A 20132-nucleotide genomic window follows, 5' to 3' on the forward strand; every position below is an offset into this window, starting at 1 on the left:
TATTTTTCTTTTGTTTTTTACACGAAGCTTTACACCCAGAGAAATGATATATTTGTCTCACAGCCTAATAAATATTTATTTGATTCAAATGAATTTTTATGTAATTCAAATAAATTTTTATTTGATTTAAATAAAAAAATTTATTTACGCCAAATAAATAGGCTAGTAGGCTGTGAAACAAATATACGTTTATTTAACTCAAATATATTATATTATACTAGCAAAATTAAACGCGCGCAAGCGCGCCAAATTGAATGTTTAATTATTTGTTATAAAGAAATTGAAGATTAATATTATCAATAATAATTTAATTTATTAGAATATTATTACATATTAAATGATAATAATGAAAATTATATGTTTACAGGCCTCGGATTATACGACTTTTTCCGACTTTTTTCAAAAATACGACTTTTATCGGCTTATTTTAATAAAATGCGACATTTTTTTTACATTTGAAAAAAAATGTAAATAAAATACATTTTTTTAGTATAAAATGTAGATCTTCTTCAGATCTTCTTCAATTCAATTATTTAACAAATTTTGAACTAAAATGATTCTTCACTAAATTAATTATTTTTAATAATTTTAATTAAATACATAACAAATTCAATTATATCAAAATTATTTTTCAATTACAATTTTTTTATAAAATTTAACAATTGTTTATAATTTAAAAAAAAATATCACAATAAAATTGAATTATTTTTTAAAAATTTCAATTCAAAATAAACTAAAATTCAATTATTACAAGAAATTTTAATTCAAAATCAATTAAAATTCAATAATTATCAAAAATTTTCAATTTAAAATTTAATTATTTACCAAGTTTTCAATTTAAAATGAAATAAAATTCATTTATTTTCTAAAATTTCTATTCAAAATTAATTATTTAAGTAAATTATCAATCAAAAATGAACTTAAATTAAATTATTATCCAAAATTTCAATTAAAATTCAATTATTTCCCAAAATTTTCAATTCAAAATGAACTGAAATTCAATTATTTTCCAAAAAAATCAAAAAAAATTTCATTATTTTCCAAAATTTGAATACAAAATTAATTGAATTTTCAATAATTTAAATTTAAAAGCATCTAAAATTTAATTATTTCTAAAATTTTCCATCGAAAATTTTTTTTTTTTTTAAATTTAATAATTTCAATTATAACTCTAAGGAAATTCAATTATTTTTAACTATTTTAATAATATTCTTTGAAAATTCAACTATCTGAAACCATTTTTCAATTAAAAATGATTTTTAAATTATTGTATTTTGTCCGCATTTTCTAATAAATTTTTAGTGAAATCATCTAAAATTTTAATTACAAAACACTTAAAGTTTCAATTAATTTCAAAAATCTCAATTTTAAATCTTTGAAAATTCAATTAAATTTAAAAAATGTTTTCCAAAAATTGTTTGATAAATTATTTTTAGTTCTGTAAAATTTAATAATTGTTTGAAAATTAACAATAACTTTTGAAATTTAATTATTTCTAAAAATTTCAACTTTAACCCTTCGAAAAGGATTATAATTAAAAAAAAAATTTTTATTTAAAAATCTGTAAAATATTTTTGTTAAAATGAAAAACAAATTCACTTTTTATTGGAATATAAATCGACTGAAACGACTTTTTTATGTCTTTAAATTGATTCGAGGCCTGTGTTTTTATAATTAATATTTAATAGGTATTCGTTGGCCCCTGGTACCTTCAAAATTAATTTTTCAAAATTAATTTTTTTCAAAATACTATTTTGTACTATTCAAAAAAACACGTGAAATCAGAAAAGGCCAACTTCAAGTTTGGACAGAAGGACAGACCAAGCATTTTATTATTATATAATTTGGTACAAATAAAACATTTCTCCGGATGTAACCTGTTTATAAAGTGACGTTCTGAAAAAATAGAGATTCAACCAAATCCTCTTAATTATACAGAAATAATTTATTGTCCATATATAAGATGAAAAGTTACTGCAAAAAAAGAGGAATCCTCTTTTAAAGAGAAAAAAAAAAATTAATTTTTAAAAAGTGTAAAGAAAAAAAAAATTCTACAATGCAAAAGTTTTTGAACAAGATTTTTCACTTTCGTAAATTTCCGTTTAAATTCGTTGAAAAAAATTTATTTTCCTCGTTTTTTTTTTTAAACAGTTGCATATCTAGCAAAGTTGTAATGCGTGCGGAAAAGTTTTCTCTCCAAGTATACTTAAATAGAATAGAAGAAAAAAAAAAATGAAAAAGCGCGTACACGCCAAAGAACATAAATCACATTGAGAGATTGAGATATCCGTTTCTGGTGGCTTTTGTTACAGCTTGCAACAAAACATACTACGGAGAGGTGGGGAAAACTTACGACCTGGAACTTCACCGACCAAAGGAAGACAAGGTGCCTTACATCTGTAAAATAACATTCAACGCAACTGGAGGCGATTTTGGAGATATTGTTCAGGTAATTTATTTTTCAATTTAAACAAAAAATTCCTTTTTTTAACCTTCTTTTTTTATAATCATTAAAAAATATTTTCTTTATCTTTTTGTTAATATCTATTTTATTTAATAACTTAATAATTAATAATTAATAATTAATGATTAATAATTAATAATTAATAATTAATAATTAATTATTAATTATTAAATTATTAAATTAAATTATTAATTTATTATAAAAAAATTCGAATTCCATAATTTCTTGGTTGAATGAATTAGCAAAAAAAAATGGATAGATAGAGGGGGGGGGTGGAGGAAAAAAAAGAGATGTTGCTAAAAAGTCTACACTCGGTGGAAAAATAAAAAATCCAAAACCCAAGAAGAATTAACGTTGAAATTTTTTTAATAACGTTTACCACCGCGTGCACCATCCGCGTGAACAGTAACGAAGCGTAACAATTTCTCTCTGAATGTGAAAAAGCTTCATCACTTCGAACAGAAGCTTATTAAAAAAATTATTTTTCCTCTTCCAATTTTTTTTCACCCACCCACAACCACCCCCCCCTCCCTCAATCCCTTTCCCACTTTCTCAGTGAGGAAAAAAAAAGGAGACAAACATAATCCCATGATGCGAGAAATTTTTTTCTTTTTTTTTTTCCTCAATGAAAGTTTATACAAACAGAATATTTGTTAAAGCTTGTCAGTTTTACTTAACAAAAATATAAAGAATATGGGGAAAAAAGAATTATTTTCTTATTTTTCAAATATTTATAATTTTATTTAATTATTTTAGAAATTTTTTCGAATTTTTTAATAGCTTATTATATTTTTCTAATTTTTTTTTTATTTTCTTAAAAAAAATTCTAATTTGGATTCTTTTTTTTCTGCCTTGAAATAGAGAAATATTATATTTTCCCTAGGCATGAATAAGAGAGAGAGAGAGAGAAAAATTGTAACGAATGATTTTGTAATTGGATTATCAAAATTTGTTTAAAATGAAAGGAAAATTTTGTTACACTCATCATTGTCATTTATTCATGTATTCTTGACTATGTACTATTGTCATATTCATTTTACTCGATTCGCATTTTCTCTCGCGTGTGAATTTGTCAAATACATTCACAATGTTGGGAAAAAAAAAGTTTTTTTCATCGAAACACAATTTTTAACGTACATTTCAAAAAAGGAAGAGTAAAAAAATTTTGCACGTCTAAAAATTCAAATTTAAGTGAAATTTAAAATAAAAATTAAGAAAATAAATAAATAAAAATTTTTATTAAAATTTTAAAAAATTAAAAAAAAAACAATTGAAAAAGAAATTATAGTGAATATGAAATGTTTATTGAAAATATTTGAAGAAGAAAATACTTAGGTATAAGTAGGTAAATCAGGCATTAGTCAGACAGGAACAAATATTTTGAAAGACAAAAAGATATTTGAGTAGAAAAAGTCAGGTATCAGTCGGATGAGAAAAATTTAATGAAAATTAGTAGTAAAACCTAGAATTAGTCAAACAAGACAGAAAATTGTATCAAGTAATAGAATTTTACATGTCACAAAATTTAAAAAAAAATGTACAAGGGTACAAGAAATAAACAAAAATATATTGAAATAAAGTAGTAAAGACAAATGTTAGTCAGACATTAAAAATATTTACTGGAATATTGACAAATAACAGAAAGAAAAATATATATTGAGAATGAGTAGTAGAATCTAAATTTAGTCAGACAAATTTGAATAATAATAATAATAATAAAACTAAGAGAAAAACCAAAAAAAAAGGAATCTACATAAGTAGTAAAAACAAGCATTAGTCAGACAAATAAATATAATTATAAAGAAGGAAAATGTTAACAAGTAGTAAAACCAAGCATTAGTCAGACGAATCAAAAAATTAAAAAATAATTATAAAAGTAGAAAATACAATAAAAACATGTTTGTAAGTAGTACAACCAAACATTAGTCAGAAGAATCAGAAAAATAATTATAAAAATAGAAAATATAATGGGAAACATATTTGCAAGTAGTACAATCAAGCATTAGTCAGACAAATCAGTAAAATAAATATAAAACTAGAAAAATACAAAGAAAGAAATAAAAATAAGTAGTCAAGGTCACATCTATGTCAGACAAGTATGAAAACCAGTGACAAAAATTGGAAATCAGTAGTAAAACCAAGAATTAGTCAGACAAATCAGAAAAATAGAAAAAATACATAGAAATACAAATAAGTAGTAAAAGACACTTCTAGTCAGACAAATATCAAGAATAAAAGATAAATGTAAAGGAATATTTTAAGATATAAAAATTAAAAAATATTGTTTCAAAAACATATATGCTATAGAATTTAGTTATTTATCATATTTTACAAATTCTACAGCATATATTTTTGAAATCAATAATTTCTATACGCCTTTGGCGAAAATAATTGTAAATTCAATAGCATATTTTCCTCAGTGTAAATGGAGTTCATAAATATTCGAAAAATTAAAAAAATTATTCTCTCGATTTTTTTTTTAAAATATATAAAATTTAAAATTATAAATTTAAAGGGATAAATAAATTTTGATTGCAAGGCGAGGGGGTGAGGGAGTTTGGGATGAATATTTCAAATTATCGAGATTGTCACAATACGAGGAAAAGAGAGAGAGAGAGAGAGAGAGAGAGAGAGAGAGAGAGAGAGAGAGAGAGAGAGAGAGAGAGAGATGAAAAACGAAACAGAGACATATATACGTTAAAGGTTGATGTGGTTTTGAGTAATGATAGAGCAAGTGCGAATAAAACCGCAACATATATACAAAATTGGTACTATTACTTTTCCAGCATGAAAATGGAATTCATATGCAATTCTAGGTTAAATAATAACGAAACTCGTGTTTTAAAAATTAAAAAATTCATAACTCAAAAAGTTTTTCATAATAAAAAATATTCGCTTTCTTTATGGAAAAATTTTTTTTTCAGTTTTCAACACTGTTATTTGGGTTTTTGTATCTAGTTCAATATTTTTTTTTATTATATTTTATACACTGGAAAAAATTCATCTGATTCAAATAATCGATTACTTTACACAAATAAATATTTACTTGAACCAAATAATTTTTGAAACCAATTAAATAAACTGGATTTTAATCAATAATTTCTGTATTTAAAACAAATATCATCTCAAATAATAATTATTTAATATAAATAAATATTTATTTGATGCAAGTAAATATTTATTTAATTCAAACAACCGTTTTTTTGAATCAAATAAATTTTTGCTTTCACTGTAGTTTCGTTTTTTTTTTTTCATAAAAATAGTAAAGATAATTTTTTTTTCTCAGTATTTGATAATAAAATAATAAATTATTTAAAAATAAAAAAATATAAAAAAAATGTTTCTTCAGTGTAATAAAAATAGAAAATTTTTGTTACAGTTGACATTTGACAGTTTTACATTGGGAAAATTTGTATCGTTCACGGCGGAAGGTTGTCCAGATGGTTCCTTACAGATTTCTGAGGTTAAACGTCCCGACGTCGGTGGCTTATGGTGTGGGACATCTTGGGGTCCAGCGATATACTACAGTGAAACACCAAGCGTATCAATAACACTTCGGCTCTTCAGGCTCAATAAGGATCAGACAGGATATAATTTTGACTTTAGAATGGCGTACAAGACAATTCGAAGGTCAGACGCTGTTGTGCGTTACGGAAATCCCTTTGTTGGTACGAATTTTACAATTTACAATTTTGGCTTTCAAAAAAAAATTTAATTTTAATTTTTAATTTTCAATTTTAATTTTTAATTTTTAATTTTAATTTTTAATTTCAATTTTAAATTACAAAAAAATTTACACTAAAAAAAATTATTTGATTTAACTAATCGATTACTTGACTATTATCAAATAAATATTTACTTGAACTAAATAATTTTTATTTCAATTAAATAAATTATAATTTTGAATCAATAATTTTTTTATTTGAAATAAATACAATTTAATTTGTATCAAATAATAATTATTATACAATACAAATAAATATTTGCTAATTTATTTATTTAATAATAACTGATTATTTGTAACGGAAATTTTTTTCAGTGTATAATTTTTTTTTCTCTAATCTATTTCGTAAATTAGATTATTATTAATTTAAATTCAATACTAAAAACATATTCCATGCACTAAATTTGCAAAATATATTCATGAACTTTTACATCAGAAACTTTCCATTCGATATAATAATTTCTCTAATTAAAGCCACTCGTTACAAAACTAATTAAATGGGGATAATTTTAAAGCTTTCTTAATATAGCTGTACAAGATGATTTACATTTATGACATTAACTTGGAAAATTTTGCATTTAAATATAAATTAAATTCACCATCTGAATTAGAAATTTATAGATATTTTTTTATCAATAAATATTTTTATTTTAAATTTTTTAAAAAGTTTTTCCATCAATTTTTTTAATTAATTTAAAAAATAATTTTAAAAAATAATTTCAAATAATTACAAAAATAATTACAAAAATAATTACAAAAATAATTTTAAAAATTTTCAATTTACAAAAAGACAAAAAAAAATGCACATTTTTATATAGCAATGTGAAAATAATAATTTGTCTGCAATATTTTCCAGGGATGACACAAATTACAACAATGCCAGTGACAACTCAACGATCCTCTACGGAATATTTGAACAGTTCAATGGCAATGCCTGTACAAATGGTGGAACATGAGGAACCAACAAAATCGAGCGCTTCTGAACAATTTCTCGGTGAACTCATCGATGGTACATACTGTTCTCGAATATTCACTGACTGTGACAAAAAAAAATGCCGACTCCAATCGCCAAATTTTCCCGGTCTCTATCCACGAAATCTCACCTGTTACTATGCCGTAAGTATTTTCCAATAAATAGTGAGAGGAAAAAAAATTTTTTTTATCTTTCTCTCAAAATTAAAAAATTCTCTCTACATTCCTAAAAAAGATAAATTCAAAACAAAGAAAAAACTACACAACAATTTTAATTAGTTTTCTCAATAATATTGAATATTTTAATTTAAATATTTAATCAAAATAATTGAATAAAAAAAAAAGAATCTATTTTTATTCAATTTATTGCTATATATGTAAATTATCAATACTATCTCAAGGGACTCTTTCAAATGCAACATATGTAGGTCCCTAATTATGTTTCCTCGAGTGTAATTTTGGCAAATTTCTGATATGTAACGTCACTTCCTGGAGGCAAGACCATTATTCTCCATATGGTAACTAGACGCAGAGTTTGCCCATGAGATTGCAAACGGAATGAGCTTCGATTAGAACTACTTTGCTATATATAGACATGTCGAATCATAAACGCTGTATTCTAATACACATGGGGTGATTTTTATATTCCGGAAGCCATAAAAATTTTTTTTTAATTCCACTTTTTTTTTTTCTTAGAGAACGAAAAAAGAGATTAAAATTTTTTTTTATGGGTCAGGAACATAAAAATCACTCTATATATGTAAAATATTTCTTTGTTCGGAAATGTTAAAACTATACTAAAAATAAGAATTTTTAATAGAACATTGTAGAATTCAAAATTGATTGAAAAAATTAATAAAATAGTATCTATACGTAGTAAAGCCTAATATTAGTCAGACATATTGAAAATTAAAGTTTTGTTAATAAGTGGTAGAAGTCAGTTATAAGTCAGACAATCATAATAAGTAGTAAAAAGAATTTAAAAAAATTTGTTTTAAAAAAAGTAGTAAAACCCAAGATTAGTCAGGCAGATAAAAAAATTACAAATAGAACAAATAGAAAAAGATTTAAAGTAAGTAGTAGAAATCAGGAATTAGTCAGGCAAGCAGAAAATTACAAATAGAAAAAAAAGTCTAAGTAGTACAAACAAAAATAGTCAGACAAATTAAAAATTATATTTAAGTAGTAAAATCGAAGAATAGTCAGAGAAATCATAATTATATTATTAGTAAGAATCAAAAAAATAATTAATTGGAAAAAAATCGTAAAGCCTAGTATTCTTATGATATTATTAATAAGAACCAAAAAAATAGACTCTATTTGAAAATAAGTAGTAAATCCTAGTATTAGTCAGACAATTAAAAATAAAAGTAACACTATCTGAAATAAGTGATACAAGTCAGTTATTAGTCAGACAATGCGAAAAATTACAAAATAGAAAATAAAATAGAAAATAAATTTAAATAAGTAGCAAAAAAAAGCAATTAGACGAATTAATTGTAGTAAAAATCGAATAATAGGTAACTGTATAAGTAAGAACAAAAAAAAATTATCTACAAGTAGTATAGACTAGTGTTAGTCAGACAAATAAAATAATTAAAGTATCGTTAACAGAAATAAGTGATAAAAGTCAAGCATCAGTCATACAACGACAATAAATATTCTACTTCGAAAAAAAAAACAAAAAATTTATTTTGGAAAAAAGTAGTAAAACCAAAAATTAGTCAGACATGTTCAATGCGTTAATGAAAAAAAATATACTTTTTTCCAATAAAATTTCTTAAATGATTTATATTTTATTTCAGGTGAGACAAACGGATGTTCCACCAGGAAAACATGCTTTAATTTCCGTAAGGCAACCGCGGGGTCAATTGGTCGCTGTAAGAGCGCGACCAGCAACACAAGCCGAACCACCACCACGTGAACTTCGATTATGGCAAGACTGTGATGTCGTTCAGGTACATTTTTTTTTCAATTTTTATTATAAAAATCAAAAATTAAATTTTTTCTACATCCATTGTAAATTATTATATTTATTGTAATTATATATTTTTATAATAATTTATATTATAATTATATAATAAAAAATTTTGTTATATAATTTTTTATAACCAAAAGAAAGTCAATGTAGAAAAAAATAATTTTTTTGAGGGAATTACGGTACATTTTGATATATTTTCTATTTAAAAGAAATAATCATAAAGATTGAATAAAAATTTGTTTCACAAAAAAAAATTTTATATAGAAAAATAAATAATTCAATTAAAATTTTTTCATTGTAGCAGAAAAAATATTTCTTGCATTTAAAAAAAATTTGTTCTCTATTATAAAAACAAAAAAAAAAAAAAAAGAAAACTTGAATCGCAATATTTTTTGCATTTGCTTCTTTTTCCCGTTGGAATAACAAAATTTTCTTCTCCTTCAACAGGACTACGTGACCATTTATGATGGTTATACGACTCGGGATCCAGTGATATTAAAATTCTGCGGTGGTGGCGAGCCAGTTCCAGAGGCAACGAACAGTGGACCGGAACTCCTGGTTGAATTCACCACATCTCCTTTTGGCACCTTTCTTCATCCTACGCCACCACATTCGCTTCACGGATTTCAGTTAGAGGTTCAGGTGCGCTTCATTCTCAAATCAATATTAATTTTCAAAAAAAAAAAAAAAATCTAATAATTCTCATCTTTTTTTTCCCATCTCTATATTAATATCAAAAAAAAATTTATTTGATTCAAATAATCGCTTATACTTTACTATTATCAAATAAATATTTAGTAGAACGCAATAAATAATTACTTGAACCAGATTAATTTTTATTTTAATTAAATGAACTGTATTTGGAGCAATAATTTTTGTATTTGAAACTAATACTATTTAATTGACTCAAATAATAATAATTATTTGATACAAATAAGTATTTACTGAATCCAAGCAAATATTTACTGAATACAAGTAAATATTTACTGAATGCAAGTAAATATTTACTGAATACAAGTAAATATTTACTGAATCCAAGCAAATATTTACTGAATACAAGTAAATATTTACAGAATACAAGCAAATATTTACTGAATACAAGTAAATATTTACTGAATCCAAGCAAATATTTACTGAATACAAGTAAATATTTACAGAATACAAGCAAATATTTACTGAATACAAGTAAATATTTACTGAATCCAAGCAAATATTTACTGAATACAAGTAGATATTTACACACTGAAAAAAGGGTTTGGTATTGACAACCAAACGTTTGATTGGTATTTAAGCAACCAAAATTTTTTTGTTGAATCAACAAAATTTTAATTGTCTCAACCCAAATCTGTTTGACACAACCAAAATTAGAAAAAAAACCTTTTTTGTTGTCCTAACTAAAGTTGAATTGGGACAATCAAAATTTTGTTGATTCAACAAAAAAATTTTGGTTGCTTAAATACCAACCAAACGTTTGGTTGTCAATACCAAACCCTTTTTTCAGTGCAGAATACAAGTAAATATTTACAGAATACAAGCAAATATTTACTGAATACAAGTAAATATTTACTGAATACAAGCAAATATTTACTGAATCCAAGCAAATATTTACTGAATACAAGTAAATATTTACAGAATACAAGCAAATATTTACAGAATACAAGCAAATATTTACTGAATACAAGTAAATATTTACTGAATCCAAGCAAATATTTACTGAATCTAAGCAAATATTTACTGAATACAAGTAAATATTTACAGAATACAAGTGAATATTTACAGAATACAAGTAAATATTTTTTATTTTTTATTGTTATTCTAATAAAAATAAATAAAAAAAACAATTGCAGGTAAAATTTGTTGACGCTGAATCGCCAACATATACAAAAGGCAAGCGCTGTGAATTTTGGTTGAAGGGTAACAATGGCGGAGTTTTGACATCGCCACGTCACTCGTTACCACGTAACAGCACTTGTCTTTATCATCTTCGAGGAGCTGGTCCAGCTCCACCCACACAAGCACCACCTCGACCCTTACCAAAATTTCCCGAACAACGACCAGGAACTGTCTGGCGAAGACCTCCACCACGACTAGCGCAGCCACAATTTCGTGTCTGGCTATCGATACTGAAATTTCATGTCGACATGAATCCAACAACAACTGACGAGGATTGCTCAACATCCTTAAAGGTTTGGGATGGTGAGATGATGCCTTTGACGGAATGCAACGATATATCATGGTAAGGCTCTATATATATATATATATTGAGAGGAGGGGGATTTAACTCAAACATGTCCACGACCCTTTGTCACTGAAGACCCTCAGGTTCCTCGAGTAATCCGAGAACATTCAAGTTCCAAACCACGATCGTGTTCAACTTTCAAGAATTGCTCTAACGACCAAAAATTATTTTTCTCTTTATCTGCATTGACAATAATTTTTTTTTTAATTAATTCGATAATTTGATTTTTTAATAACAATTTCTGATATAGAATTTATTTATATACACAGAAAATTAAAAGTCATTAAAATAAGCTGCAACGCTTATTATATTAATCCAATTTTGCTTATATTTTAATACCGAAATGGATTAAAATAAGCAAAATTGGATTAAAATAATAAGCGTTGCAGCTTATTTTAATGCCTTTTAATTTTCTGTAAAAGGACAAATTTTTTTTTTAATTTTTCTAAAAAAGTATTATAGAAAATAATTACTGTAGGAATTGTATTATACACGTAAAAAAATATTTTAGAACAACGATAAGTTTCCCTAGAACAGGGATATGTTTCACTAAAACAACGAAAGTTTTTGTTACTCTAGAGAAACATATCGCTGTTGCAGATAAACATTTTTTTCCGTGTATTATTATTATTATTTTTATTATTATATTTTTTATTATTAGTTATTATTATTATTATTATTATTATTATTATTATTACTATTATTATTATTATTATTATTATTATTATTACTATTATTATTATTATTATTATTATTATTATTATTACACTAAAAAAAATTTATTTGATTTAAATAATTGTTTACTTGATTATTATAAAATAAATATTTACTTGAACCAAAACCTAAAAAAAGGAACCTTTGACAATTACAATTGTTTCAAAAAAAAAAAAAATATAGTGTAAGGAATATTTATCTTCATTTTTTAAAAAATTCGCGTAACACGCATATTGAATAAACCGCGAGAAATTAAATTGGATTTTAATTACAGTGAAGTTTGTAACATAAAGCAACAAATTTTGCTCTTTAATAAATATTCTCTCTCTCTCTCTCTCTCTCTCTCTCTCTCTCTTTCTGGGGGCGATGAATATTCAACTTATTGTTTCCCCATTAAGGTGATGTGTAACATCTAAAAGTCAGTTTTCAAATTATTTTGCAAAAGCATCAAAGAATAGTTTTAGACACAAACGCGTTAATTAAAATTTAGTATACATATATTCATAATAAGTTTATGAGAATAATGAAAAAATTATATTAGAAAACTAAATACGATATGAAAAAATTTATAGTGAAAATTAAATTAAAATTTTTTCATTTTTTTCATTTCATTTTTTTCTATTTTTTTCGAATTCTGATGAAAAGGAACAAAATTCTATAAGTAGAGAAAGTCATTTTTAATCAGACAAACAAGAAAGGAATATTTCAGTCTTTTGGTAAAAAAAATAAGTAGTAAAAGTCAAGTACGGTCAGACAAGATAGAAATAAATATTTCAACCTTTTTTTCGGAAAACCAAAAAAATAAGTAGTAAAAGTGACAAACAAGGAAAGAGTATTTCAATATTTTTTGGTAAAAACAGAAATAAGTAGTAAAAATCAAGTACAGTCAGACAACATCCATAATTAATAGAATAAATAAGAACACAATTAAATTAGAAATTAGTAGTAAAATCATAATTAGTCAGACAAACATTCCGCAAAAACAAAAATAAGTAGTAGAATTAAAGAATAGTCGAACAAACCAGAAAGGAATCATTCAATTTTTTACGGAAAAACAAAAAAGTACTAAAAGTAAATTGTAGTCAGACACACTAGATAGAAATCTTTCAAGATTTTTTCGTAATAACAAAAATAAGTAGTAAACGTTAAATGTAGTTAGAAGGAAGAAATGAATCTTCTAACCTTTTTTTTGAAAAAACGAAAATAAGTAGTAACAGTCAAGCAATAAAATAAATCCAAACAAAATTAAATTGGAAATTAGTAGTAAAATTATAATAAGGTCAGATAATTAAAATATCTAAAAAGCCCTTAAAACAAAACTAGTTAGTAAAAACCAAGTATAATGAGACAAAACCAGAAAGGAATTTTTAAAAAACAAAAATAAGTAGTAAAAGTAAAGTATAGTCCGACACATGTTTTCTTTGGAAAAACGAAAATAAGTAGTAAAAATAAAGTATAGTCAGACACAGGTTTTTTTTTTGAGAAAAAATAAGTAGTAAATGTAAAGTATTGTCAGACACATTCTTTTTCGTAAAAAAACAGAAATAAGTAGTAAAAGTAAAGTTTAGTCAGACAAACCTGAAAGGAACCATTCAATCTTTTTTGGAAAAAAATAAGTAGTAAAAGTAAAGTATAGTCCGACACATGCTTTCTTTGGAAAAACGTAAATAAGTAGTAAAAATAAATTATAGTCAGACACAGGCTTTTTTTGGGGAAAAATAAGTAGTAAATGTAAAGTATAGTCAGACACATTCTCTTTCGTAAAAAACAGAAATAACTAGTAAAAGTCAAGTAATTCCAAATCTCTTTGTATATAAAATTTTTTTAAAATATTTTTTTCAATTATTGAAAAGATATTAAAGTGAATATTTAATTTTTCAGCGAAAAGGAACGTCAGCGTTATATTGAAAGAGCTGGAGATCCAATTCAGCCGGTAGCAGCGCGGCCAGCAAACAATGCAACTTTGATGGCTCGATATTGCAAGGACAAGGTACCCAGGACTTGTGATCATGCAATTCTCCAAAATACAAGTCGTCCTTGTTCACTTGGCGAGAGTTTCGTTTCCTCTGGTAGCAGTCTCACTATTGAAATGCGCATGATCGAGTCAACAGCCCTCAGGCAAGTTTCCAATGGAACTTTTACCATCTCCTTTTCTCTTTTAACTTTTCCCACTGTGCGTATATATTTCACCGGTTTATATATAGTGCATAACGGTGGACGACAATTCCAAAAAAAAAAAAGAAAAAGGAAAGAAAGATTCCTAACCAACTCTCGAAGCGTTCTTTCCCTCTCTTTCTCTCTCTCTCTCTCTATTTTATCCTCGGCAAGGCTCGAGGGTTTTAGTTTCAATGCTTTTCCTCGTTCACTTGACTTTTTTATTTTCAACCCACCCACACATACCCTGCCAAAGTGAAATCCAGAAGTTCAACCGAGATAAAATTTAGGTCTCAAATCGTTTCCAGATCAAAGACGACAAAACCGATGAAATTTCACGAGTTTTCAAACGCCCTCTTTTTGTCGCCGACTAATTTACAAGATTACTTCGATTTCTTTTTCTTGCTAGTATTTTTTTTTTCTTAACTTTTTGTTTTTTACTAATTACAAATTATTATTTAAATACTGTTTCTTTTTCACTAAGAAAAAATTTACTTGATTTAACTAAACAATTAATTGACTATTTATCAACAAAATATATTTACTTGAACCGAATAATTTTTTTTCTTTATTTGAAAAAATTATTTCATTTAATAATAATCAATACAAATAAATATTTACTTGATAATAGTCAAGAAAGCAATATTATTTCAATGAAATGTTATTTTCAGAGTATTATTAATAATTCACACTAATTTAAATGTATCAAATTGATACCAAAAATATCAAATTGATACGAATTTTTATATTAATTTGATATTTTTGGTATCAATTTGATACTTTTAAATTAGTGTGAACACAGAAAAAATCTGGTCTCAAAATGAGCCAACATTAATGAGCCAGGTTGGTGGCGCCACTGTCTATGTCGTTTAGCATTGGCTCATTTTGAGATGCAACAAAAATGAGACTAGGTTTTTTCATAAATATAAAAATATTGTAAAGATATAAAACGAAAAAATTTTCTAATATTTTTTAATTAACAAAATAATACAAAAATTTTTGCTTTTACATTATTAGAATTTTGTTATATATGTATGTTCAATAAAAACAAAAATCAAAAACGATATTGCAATTTTCAAAAATTACCAATCACAGTAAATTATGGTGTATTATTTGAATATCGAAAATGAATTAAAATAAATTGCAAGGCTTTTTAATTTATCGAGGATTAAAATAATCCCTTTGAAAGATTAAAATTGCAAACTTTCATAAAATGAACTTTATTTTTACCAAATTGAAAAAAAAATTTAATCCAAAATTAATGGATTACTTCTATCTTTTAAGGTATTAATTTAATATTCAATGCTTTTTAATATCTCATATTTTACTGTATAATAAAAAATAATAATAATAATGAATAATAATAAATAATAGTAAATGGTAATAAATAATAATAATAATAATAATAGTAATATTAATAATAAAAATATAATGATTTATTATAATTAAAAATATAAATTTTACACCCAGACAAAAGGTATGTCTTTAATTAACTTTGTGTTTTGTTAATCTTGTCGAAAAAAAGTAGCAAATAGCGATATTTTCTCTTTTTATTTTGTGTGGGGTAAATTATCGATTTGAACTGGTATATAATACACTTGAAATAAGTTATGGACCACGTGTCCTAAACACGCAACACACCCGAAAAGTTAAACCTATAAACAAAATCGAGTCGCATATGGCATTGAACGCACTATTTCTTTATTTTTCGATATCGAAAGTGGAAAAAAAATTTCTCCCTTCAATAATTTTGTTTCCAAGTTTTTTTTTTAAAAGGAATTATTAATATAAATACAAATTTATTTCTAATGAGTAGTAAAGTCAAGAATTAGTCAGACAAGTTATAAATTTTATTTTAATTAAGTAGTAAAATCGAATAATTGTCAGACAAATTAAAATGACATTATTAGTAAGAACAAAAAAAATTTATTGAAATTAAGTAATCAGGCCTAGTATTAGTCAGACAATTTAAAAAAAATTATAGTGGAATTGACTGAAATCAGTGGTAACAGTTAGTTAATAGTCAGACAATCATAATAAGTATTAAGAAGCATTAACATTTTTTATTAGAAATAAGTAGTAAAACCCAAAATTAGTCAGACAGAAGAGAAAATTGCAAATAGAAAAAATAGAAAAGGATTTTAAGTAGTACAAACAAACATAGTCAGAAAAATTAAAATGAAACAATTAAGTAGTAAAATCAAACAATAGTCAGACAAATCATAATTATTTGATTAGTAAGAATAAAAAAAATCAATTGAAAATAAGTAGTAAAGTCTAGTATTAGTCATACAATTAAAAAAAATTATTGTAAAATTAGTCAGACAATCATAGTAAGTAGTAAAAAGAATTTAAAAAATTTTATTTGAAATAAGTAGTAAAACCAAAAAATGGTCAGGCAAGTAGAAAATTACAAATAGAAAAAATAGAAAAAGATTTTAAGTAGTACAAACAAAAATAGTCAGACACATTACAAATCTACAATTAAGTAGTAAAATCGACTAATAGTCAGACAAATCTTAATTATATGATTAGTAAGAATTAAAAAAAATAATTAATTGGAAAAAAGTAGTAAAGCCTAATTATTATTTTATTATTAATAAGAACCAAAAAATATTCTCTATTCAAAATAAGAAAAAGCCTAGTATTAGTAAGACATTTAAAAATAAAAGTAACAATATCTGAAATAAGTGATAGAAGTCAGTTATTAGTCAGACAATCGTATAAAACGACAATAAAAAGTATTTTAAAAAATTGTTTAATACAAATAAGTAGTAAAACCTAAGATTAGTCAGACGTGATAAATATTTTTATGTAAAAATTGTCAAATAATTAAATTTTAAAAATGTCTTTTTTTTCTCCAACAGAGAAAAAAGAAACCCTTCTGCCAAATTAAAAAATATTTTTTTTTGTTCCAGACCTGTTAATTTTCGTGCTCTTTATGAATTTGTGGACCTTCATCAGGACGGAGATCGTTATGGCAATGGTCCATGTTCTCGTGTTTTTTACAGTAGAAACCGTGACCGTTATCCTGATCACAGGTTTCAAAGCCCACGAAATATATTTCTCTATGGTCGTGGTGGTTCCAAAAATATGAGGTAAAATTATTTTTATTTTCAATTTACTATTTTCAATCTCTATTAAAATTCTTTACTTATGACAAAAATTATTATTTCCACATTAAAAAAAAAATTTATATTCAAATAATCGATTACTTGATTTTTATCAAATATTTACATGAACCAAATAATTTTTGAGTCAATTAAATAGTATTTATTTTCAAATTCAGAAATTTTTCCAATACAAAAATTATTATTGGTTCAAATACAATTTACTTAATTCAAATAACAATTATTTGGTTCAAGTAAATATTTATTTGATAATAATCGATTATTTGTATCAAATAAATTTTTTTTTTCACTGTATATAAAAATTATTTGTACAATTCTTTGATGAAAATGAAAATAAAAAAATTGAAACTTCGTTTTTTTGAGGGAAAATAAGTTTTTCCTACCAATATAAGATGGGGAAAAAAAGGAATATTGTAATTTCTGAATCTGTTGAACTTTCACATTAACATTTTCTCTGAAAATATTTTCCTTTTATGATCTGACAGTAAGTTTTAGAATGAAGCTCCATAAACTAACAGCTCGCTGACGATTCACAGTTTTTACGAGAATCGTAAAATTATTTACGACACGGGACAAATATTATATCTAATCTCTCACAAAGATTTGACAATTTTCGTTATATGGCTTTCCAAAAAATTCCACTCATCTCAAAATTAATTTCAAAGATTTATAACAATTCTTTCGCTCTATATCTTACAGATAAGCGAAGCAAGAATCAGAAAAATTCAAAATACACTGCACCCAGAGAAATGATTTATTTGAACCAAATAAAATATATTTGAATTAAATAAACGTATATTTGTCTCAGAGCCTACTAACTTATTTATTTGGCGTAAATAAAAATTTTATTTGTCAGAAATAAATTTTTCTTTGGTTCAAATAAATTTTTTATTTCAATGAAATGAAATATATTTGCAACAAATAAATGAGTTAGTAGGCTCGGAGACAAATATACCATTTCTCTGAGTGTGAAAAAAAATTTGATTTAAATTGTTACTTATCTATTTTTAAAGAAATATTTACTTGAATCAAATAATTTTTATTTGAATTAAATAAATTGTATTTTTGAACCAATAATTTCTTTATTTGAAACAAATACAATTTAATTGACTCAAATAAAAATTATATTATAAATTTACTAACAATAAAAAATTAATAATTAATAAATAAATCTTTTTTTTTATTTTTAATTTTTCAATAAATTTTTATTTGATAATAGTTTAGTTTTATTTGAATCAAAGAAATTTCTTTTCCACACCCAGAGAAATGATATATTTGCCTTAGGAGTCAAATAAATATTTATATGTTTCAAATAAATATTTATTTGTTGCAAATAAATTTTTATTTGATTTAAATAAAAATTGTATTTATGACAAATAAAATTTTTATTTACACCAAAAAAATAGGCTGAGACAAATATACGTTTATTTAATTCAAATATATTATATTTGATTCAACAAAAACATTTCTCTTGTTGCAGTGTATTTGAAAAAATAATTGTTCTAAATTTTTTGAATAAAATAACAAAAATTTAAAAATAAATACAAAATATTTAAAAATAGATACCAGAGATTTTTATTCACAAATTCAAGAGGAAATTATACAAATATATATATATGGTTCAAAAACAAAGTGGACGCGTGTTTGCGAATTCAGCGCGAAACATTTAAAGTTTAATTAAATGTGACGTGAAACTCCTTTGTACAAAGGATATACCAATTAATTTCTGTAACAAGATTGCAATTAATTTCTCTTTGTGTCTAATAAATTACTTTCCAGCTGTATATATCGTTTCGAGGGTGAACCAGACGAAGTGGTCAAGTTACGATTTAACAAACTATTTAATGGAAATCGTTCCTGTCGAAGTGTTTCCAGTTCAGATTACAATCGCTTACTTTGCATTGGATCCAATCGGTTTTCCCTCAAGGTAAGCGACTCAAATTATTTCTATACTATCAAAAAAAAAAAAAAAAAAAAAAAAAAAAAAAAAAAAAAAAAAACCAAAAGATAATCAAAATTTTTATTTCTTACACTAAAAAAAATTTATTTGATTCAAATACTCGATCACTTGACTATTATCAAATAAATATTTACTTGAACCAAATAATGTTTATTTAAATTAAATAAATTGTATTTGAATCAATAATTTCTTTATTTGAAACAAATACCATTTAATTGACTCAAATAATAATTATTTGAATCAAATAATTTTTTTTTTCATTGGAAAAAAATAATTGGTATCATTTTTATTTTTAATATTAAAAAACAAAAGGAATTCCTTAATTAATTCTTATGAGTTTCAAAAAAATAAAAAAAAAAGTTCCTTTTGGCTAAATGTCTTTATACAGAAATTGTCAATATTGAGAGAATACGATGGAAAATGAATTGAATGAATGTGATCAATTGAAACGCGCAATATTCAATATTATAGATACACGATATGTAGAAGTATGTCTCTATTTATTAATTGCATTGTATCGAGACATGATGAAACAAATGAGAAAGGTCCATTTTCATTTTCCACACACATATATATATAACAAGCACCATAACCACTCAATATTTGTCACTTTGACAATGAAAGCGTTTGACTTTGCAGGTGCAGTTTGTGTCGCATTAATTAACCGTAATATACCCGTAATTATCTCTCCTCTCTCATGCCTTCCGGGCTATCACTAAACATAATAACAAATTCGATTCATTTTTATTTCATTAAATTGCATCCTCTGATAATTTATTTTAACTTTCTCACA

The 20132-nt window shown here is 24.4% G+C and overlaps 2 protein-coding genes across 2 annotated transcripts in view; one reads left to right on the top strand and one right to left on the bottom strand.

The window, feature by feature from the left end:
• The window catches only part of LOC127288415 (uncharacterized), a 261749-nt gene that overhangs the window by 151718 nt on the left and 89899 nt on the right, over positions 1-20132 (bottom strand). The window lies entirely within an intron of this gene.
• Positions 1-20132, top strand: part of LOC127288453 (uncharacterized) — a 138743-nt gene that overhangs the window by 112621 nt on the left and 5990 nt on the right. The window contains exons 6-14 of the mRNA XM_051315916.1: positions 2313-2449; positions 5844-6132; positions 7045-7304; positions 8966-9118; positions 9589-9783; positions 10989-11377; positions 13976-14212; positions 17167-17346; positions 19159-19306. Coding sequence (XP_051171873.1) covers positions 2313-2449; positions 5844-6132; positions 7045-7304; positions 8966-9118; positions 9589-9783; positions 10989-11377; positions 13976-14212; positions 17167-17346; positions 19159-19306 — 1988 coding nt within the window. The remainder of the gene's footprint in view (positions 1-2312; positions 2450-5843; positions 6133-7044; positions 7305-8965; positions 9119-9588; positions 9784-10988; positions 11378-13975; positions 14213-17166; positions 17347-19158; positions 19307-20132) is intronic.

This window comes from Leptopilina boulardi, unplaced genomic scaffold, assembly GCF_019393585.1.
Source record: "Leptopilina boulardi isolate dan_hultmark-lab unplaced genomic scaffold, ZJU_Lbou_2.1 LbouV2_386, whole genome shotgun sequence".
NCBI lineage: Eukaryota > Metazoa > Arthropoda > Insecta > Hymenoptera > Figitidae > Leptopilina > Leptopilina boulardi.